General features: G+C 34.5%; 1 protein-coding gene across 2 annotated transcripts; it reads left to right on the forward strand.

The window, feature by feature from the left end:
* The first annotated feature begins 1880 nt into the window (after nucleotides 1-1880).
* Nucleotides 1881-6269, forward strand: LOC119573006 (hsp70-binding protein 1-like). 2 transcript variants are annotated; one of them, XM_037919996.1, is made up of 7 exons: nucleotides 1881-2003; nucleotides 2224-2368; nucleotides 2893-3073; nucleotides 3207-3428; nucleotides 3642-3797; nucleotides 4433-4647; nucleotides 5029-6269. In XM_037919996.1, the coding sequence occupies exons 2-7, from the start codon at nucleotides 2237-2239 to the stop codon at nucleotides 5098-5100; spliced, it is 978 nt and encodes a 325-aa protein (XP_037775924.1). In that variant the 5' UTR covers nucleotides 1881-2003; nucleotides 2224-2236; the 3' UTR covers nucleotides 5101-6269. The 2 variants fall into 2 exon arrangements, with proteins under 2 accessions (XP_037775924.1, XP_037775925.1); XM_037919997.1 differs by having other exon boundaries at nucleotides 1910-2003; nucleotides 2194-2368; nucleotides 5029-5100.
* The last annotated feature ends 1231 nt before the right edge of the window (nucleotides 6270-7500 follow it).

Below are 7500 nucleotides of genomic sequence, written 5' to 3' on the forward strand. Positions count from 1 at the left end.
TTTGCAGAAAGGGATGCCACATCACTCATGAGGCTAACAGACAATGCCTCATCGCTCCAGGCAGAGGCAGTTGTCAACAGCCATTGTCAACAGCACAGATTGCGCAACGACATTTACCTCCTGCTTAGCATACCGCAGAGGATTCTTGCTTAATGTAGAAGAATCATTATAATCTGGGTCCTCAGAGGGATTGAGCTTGATGACAAGATAGCAGAAATTGGCAGGAATAAGCCCCCACGTCGAAAAATCTTTAAGCACAGGTCCACAGCCACAGGACAAGCCATTATCCTGCAACTACACAGAGAGAAAGTGAGAACTTCCCCCTTGGCAAGATAGTACTCAGCTGCCACAGACTCTCTACAACAGTTAACAGAGGTGCCGAAGTCATTCTTCACAGAATCAAACTAGTCAACCATTGCACATGACAAATTGTCGAGACATTTGACGATGCTGACAAATGTTGCAAGCACTGTGGCGAGGGTAATGCCACCCTTTTAAACTATTTACAGAGTTGCGAGCACACTCAATTTCTGAGACAGGGACCATCCATCACAGCCGCTGGGCAGGTGAGAAGATTATGCCTCTTACATCGTGGCGGCTGGAGCGTCTGCTGGCAATCCGGCCACCACGGTAAGAATTCAGTGATGATGAAAAAATCAGCTGAGATAGCTATAAATAGCTGATATAGACTGGGCCAAGCTAACCTTCGCAAATTTCACAGAAGTGAACTAAACTGTATGTGTGTGTGTTTGTGTGTGTGTGTGTGTGTGTGTGTGTGTGTGTGTGTGTGTGTGTGTGTGTGTGTGTGTGTGTGTGTGTGTGTGTGTGTGTGTGTGTGTGTGTGTGTTCAGACTTTATACATTATATATCTGAGAAATTAATTTTTCTCAAGAAATAAAAAATATACATTTTCCCCACAAGATCGTTCTCAGACACTGTACTATAAACACCCTGAATACAAATATTTAGAGTGGCACTGCTTATGGTGACAACTATTTGGTACAGTGGACTAAAAGAGGGAGAGGGGGGCAGATGAAAATATGAGGGTATGCCGTATGGGCGACTAAATGTGTCCTTAAACAAATCACATTTTTTAAAGCTTTCCTCTATACCGAAAAGAATGTTATCTTCAATCCGGTGTACTACAGTCAGGGAATTGAGTGCATAAACGTGAATATATTGATGACCATGTTATAGATAAAGGTTTTACTTGACAAAACATTTGATAAACATTTTGACGAACAAATGACCCCCTTTGGACGCGGAAAACTTCAAGCATGATTTTTTACAACACATGATGGATTAGAGCTGTAATTCGTATCTTAATAATAAAAGGTTACAATGTATATTGTATGGTATATTTGGCCTTTTCCTGGTAATGAAAAATTGTGAGAGAGAGAGAGAGAGAGAGAGAGAGAGAGAGAGAGAGAGAGAGAGAGAGAGAGAGAGAAGAGAAGAGAAGAGAAGAGAAGAGAAGAGAAGAGAGGGAGAGAGAGAGAGAGAGAGAGAGAGAGAGAGAGAGAGAGAGAGAGAGAGAGAGAGAGAGAGAGAGAGAGAGAGAGAGAGAGAGAGAGAGAGAGAGAGAGAAAGAGGGGAGGGAGACACACACATAAAGGTAGAATTAGTGTGAAGAGAATGATTTAGTGGATTATATCACTATCTTCCTAGTAAATGTTTAATATTTTCCCAAGAAAGAAATGAACACTGTTGATTCAGCTTTCATTAGAAATACATATACCAAAGATATCATAGATTCCCAATAGCATCAGTCATAAGCTGGCACGCTCTACAATCTCTTATATGCATAGACCTGATAAATATTGCATAACAACATCCGGCATTCAAGAATTTTCCAGAAATTCTTGAACATTCTGGAGGCAATTCCCGTTTTCTTTATAAGCAACATTCACTACGATCTTGTATCAGTGAAGACACGACCTTCGATAAAATAGCCACGGCACCTTTAATCTACACTATATTGTCATTTTTGTGAAAAGCGGAAGGTAAGTGACGTGCTTAAATTTCAATTGAGTATTTTTGTAATCAGTATAGCACGTTTTTTCTAAGTGTCAAAGGTAATAAGGCGAGAAAAAACACATGGTAAAGGTTGCAGCGCTGAGGTGTTGGCCAGTTGGAGTAGTTCCGGACTTACTCGAATATCATTTTTTATCGAATATCTCTTACTTCCCGCAGTGGTACTTAGACATCTCAAATTCTTCACAGACCACCTGTAACAATGTCAGACAGTGGAGATAACCAGGATTCCCGACGGCTTCGAAATATGCAAGGGCTCCTGAACTTCTGCACGGAGATCACAGCTCGCGAGGACACCACAGCGCCTTCGCAAATTAGTGGGATGGATCCTGAGGTGAAGACATCTGAATAATTACTTTAATGCCGTTTGAACTGGGGAAATTCGGGTGTTAATGTTCTTTACCAGTTTTGAATACCATGTAGCTAAATGTATTGATTTACTCTTATGAATTTTAAGATTATTTTCTTGTGGGTTGTGAAAATATCTACATAAATCTTGCCAGTTTATCTATATTAGATTTAGACACATGTCAGGGGTGCCAAATTTTCTTTTTTAGCCCATGCAAAGTGCCAAAGGATGGAGGTCACATCTGTTATTTGACATTGGGCCTTTGCCATTTCTGGGTTGGCCATAAAATTGTGGGCCTTCCATAACTAATTATAGAAAATTTCGGGTGAATTTAGATAGAACCATTAAATTTACGAGAGGTAAACCCTCCTTGAAAATCACCGTGAGCAAATTGGTAATACTTATCCTTTAAAATCTTCTGATTTTTGAATTATGTAAACTATTTGATAGTATGGAGTTGGCTCTGTTGTTATGAATGTAATTAAAATGATGTAATTTTTACTGTACAGCGCCGTGCCTTTCTGGAGGAAGCGCTGTCAGGAATGACCATGAATGTGGCCAAATTGCTTGCTGAATCGGTTCAAAAACTTTTAAGTGAAGCTGTTACAATGCCAGAGGAGGATGTAACAGAACAGGAGGAAGCAATTCTGCAAATTGAAGAACATGTGGATGACCTGAATCATGCAATGGGTAATTGTTCAGAAAATAATTACTGAAATTTTATTTTATGCAGATTATTATTGCTGTGTCAAAATACATGAAAAACTGTACTAATTATATATGTGATACAGATGCCTATCAGTAATATTAATTTTCATTTCAGACTTCTATAAAATGGGAGGATTTCCAGCTTTACTGAGATGTTTGAATTCTCCCCATGCAAGTCTTCGAGTTGGAGCTGCTGGATTGATTGGTGATATATGTCAGAATAACCTAGTGTGCCAAGAAAGTATGCTTTCTCTAAAGGCAATCCCTCCTCTTCTTGAAATGATGGACACTGACACAGATAAACAAGCACGAATAAAAGCTTTATATGCCATTTCATGTAAGTAATGATTCAGATTTACCTCCTTGTACTTTTTTTTAAAGGTATATACTATATTAGTATTACAGACAAAAATCTTTAATTACATAGTTGTTACAAAAATACCTTCAATTGCTAAAGAATTTGCTGCAGGATAAAACTGGAATATATTGAGGAAATAATTAATTTACTGTTTAAGGAATAAACAACTGGATAATTGTTAATAAATTACAGGTCTTATCAGAGATTTTCCAAAAGGTGAAGAAAGTTTCTTGAAAGCAGACGGCCTCTCCTATTTAATGCGTTCAATGCAATCAGGCATAGAGAAGTTAATTGTGAAGTCAACATTCCTGTTAAATAACCTTGTCAGAAACAATGAGTCGTATATTGGTAAGTCTTCTTGTCGTTCACTATTGTTATGTTAGTTTATTAAATTGTTGTTTAGATACACATACATATTTGATTAGTCTAGTATATATTTTCTTTGAAATTATCATTAATTATTTTTTTTTTGTTTTTATTGCATCTGATAAGAATTGACAAACTTGAACACAAGTAATTGATTCTTATTTTCTAATATATTCTTGTCAATTACTATGTCTATTCATCTCCATTTTTATTGTATCTGATGAGTAACTCTCACAAGTTTAAAATGTCACATTTTTATTATGTTTCTCTAATAGCAATGTTTTATTTTATCTGTGCAAACCATATTGTGTAGATTTTTGTTTATAGGTTTAGATATAGTTATAGATGTACACATATATTTAAAAAAATATTTTTTAGGTTAAATCTGAGTTTATTAAAAGTTAAGAAAAGTTGGAATTTTTGGAATACAAGGAAATTATGTGGCATTTGTACCCTTGGTGTGTGTATATATAGAGAGAACAAAATTACTTTTAAATTATAAGTAGTTACAAAACTTATCTCTGTTATTAATATTGTAGAAATTGAGATGTAAAACGAAAAAGCTATATGGAGATTCATGTATCTAAAACCATATTGTCATTTTTTTTACATTTCAGACACTGTTCTCTCTATGGGATATGTTGAACAGTTAGCAATAATTCTTGGCAATGAAGACACAGACAACATTTCCCGAGAGCATTGCACTGCGGCAGTCTATGGGTTGGCATCGTCTTATCCACAGGCTCTTCAGGATGCTCTAAGACCAGAATTGGGTCTACCACAGCTTCTGCGATCAAGATTAAGTACAATTAGTGGGAAAGAGGAATTTCAGGTAAGTTGTTTTGAAGTAAAATTGCAAAAAATTATTGTCTTTCAACTGGCAGCATAAGTAAAGAAGTTGACATTGCTTTGAAAATCAGATGTTTCTCTTTTGGGCATGATTCCTAAGAATACTCTTTTTTTCCGAAGCAAAGATGTTCTTGATAAGTGATTGTTGGTGTCTGTCAGATTAAAGTTGGTAATCTTTGCTAATTCATTGGATGCTGATAATAAATATTGTAAATACAGGTATTTTATTTACACATTCAGTATTTTGGTAATTATTACAAACCTCACACTTGTATCTTTACCTCAGTTCTAAAAATATAAACTAACATTTTCAATTAAGAGTGCACAGAATATTATTAAATTTACTGTCTTTCTTTTCTTTCAGGAAGAGGAGAATCATATTCATGATTTGCTAAATCTCTTTCAACAAGGGGATGATGATGATGAACACAGATAGCTGTTATATTTGTAAGGATTACTAGAAATAAAAATTCAATTTTATGAACTTTTTATTCAAACAGTTGCCATGTAAAAGGAGGCCTTTTAGAGCACTAGCATCTGTCACATCTTTTGTGCTAATCTGAGATCTTTTATAAAATGTTTATGTTTCATTTTATTAGCATATTTGTAGATGGTATGTGCAGTGAAGTGCAGACTTTTCTGTATATTATAGTAGCAACACAAAATACTCAATTGTTTTTTTAGACACTGTATTTGTAATACCTGTATGTCATTTTCACTTGTAGTTTAACCCTTTCCCAATGGGTAGTATTCATAGTGGCTCTGGCCCCGCTGCAGGGGGCTCATATCGTCACCCTAGCAAGTGCGACCGCTCATGCCCAATACCAGCATCCCTTGCCTTTTCTTTGTAATACTAAGAGCCTTTGTTGTATTTTCATTATTATTATTTTCTAAGGTCTCTATTTGCCGTATTTCCTGATAAGTCAAGACTGTAGGATATTTTTGTTGTTATATAGATGCCATAGTCTCCAGCTCTTATTGTCTGAATAAAATTAGCAGTGTGTGGTATCATGGGGTTGAAACCGTAGGTTTTGTTTTAATTTTTTATTTGTAATTTTTTTCAAGTTATTTTATAAGATAAACTTTAGTTTTAACAGGTTTATATCATCACTTCCATATAGATATAATTTTTATGTTCAGTGTTTTTATAAATATGTTATTTTTTTTTTTTTTTTTTTTTTTAACCAAAATACATATCGGTATTTTCACGTGGTTTTACATATCACTTCGTGAATACTATATAATATCTCTGGCCAATGTAGTCGATTACCAACGTAATTTTTTTGACGCTAACCTCGGAAGCCCGAGAAGCCTTTCTGAAATGCATAGTATAAGAAAAATGAGAAAAAGTGTTAAAAACTACTTATCACATCTTCAGTGGCAAAAAAACATTTTGCCATAATTGTAACAAAACAAACTCATGGCATGGCTATACATACACAATGGCATGTACGTACATGCCACCGGCAGATAGTCCAGGCATGCCATGGCATGTACGTAAATGCCACCAGTCGGGAAAGGGTTAAGAGAGATTTCGAAACATTTTAAATATAGAATGTTTTCTCTATTATGTTAGTATGTTGGTAGAAAAGCAATCCATCAGAATTTTTTTTTTTCTGGAGATGTTTATGTAAATGGATTAGGAAAGATTCAATGACTGGATCAGGATTTGCCATTTTATGTGACAGTGATTGCAAATGTACAAAATGAGTAATTGTCATATGATCTTTCAATTTTATATATGAATTACATTACGAAAACTGGATTTGTACAAACTATAAAAAGAATGGAGCCAAAGATGAACATCTGGATTATTGGTAGTATTCCCAGGTAAAGATAATTTGTAATTTTTGAAGTGAATCTGTGAAAATAGAGTAGGTGATTATACCTAAGGAATATATCTTCGACAACAGCTCTTACTGAAAATATTTTTTTTTACTGTTTAGAATGATAATTATAAATTAAGACTTTCAGTATCATGCTTTTCTTAACCTAGAAATGAAAGGAGAAAATAGATGAAGTATGTATATTGAAACCACAGATATCTTGGATATACTCTAACATTAAACATTGATAAGGTCAGACAAGTATCTGTTAATGTTTACAAAGTAAAATATTTGTGTAGAGAAACCATTGTGGTAAGAGAGACTGCTGAAAAAAAGTGCAGATGTGCAGAAAAATATCACCAAGTTAGGTATTAGCATTATTTATTTTTGCTCACATAAGATATACATTCTTTGCAGCTTCTTTGTTTCCAGTAGTTTATTCTCTATTTAAAAAAAAATCAGTGAACTACAATTCATAGTTATGTTCTTTTTTGTAAATTTATAGGAAAAGGAATGAGCTTGCTTCAGTTTAAAAGACCCCAATCATTTCCATCAATGCTTTTATGAGAATATGACCATTCTCATCTAATATTCATTAACACAAAGGAAATGCAGAGTAAGTTTGGTTGATAAATATGAGTTGAATAAAATACTGTTGGAAGAAAGCAAACAGTTAACTATTATAATTCAAGGAATATGGTCAAATTCATTAAGGTTTGTCAAAGACAATATAAGTGCAAAGTAGAATGGGTAGATAGTGAGAAAGAACTTTTCTTCATTCTCACCTTAATCCAGAATTGCAACATTTACAGCAAATTACCTGCACAAAGAGGCAAATGAATACAAAATTGGAATATAATCTCCTATCACATTAAATCTTCTTTTTCTTCATTTTGGTAACATTCAACTTTAATATGGGTAGCCTTATACAATTTAAAATTACAGTGATGAATATGAAGTTTTTGTAATAAAACTGTTATTTTCAGATAAGTGGTATGATAATGGAAATG

The sequence above is a fragment of the Penaeus monodon genome, chromosome 5, assembly GCF_015228065.2.
Source record: "Penaeus monodon isolate SGIC_2016 chromosome 5, NSTDA_Pmon_1, whole genome shotgun sequence".
NCBI classification, from domain to species: domain Eukaryota; kingdom Metazoa; phylum Arthropoda; class Malacostraca; order Decapoda; family Penaeidae; genus Penaeus; species Penaeus monodon.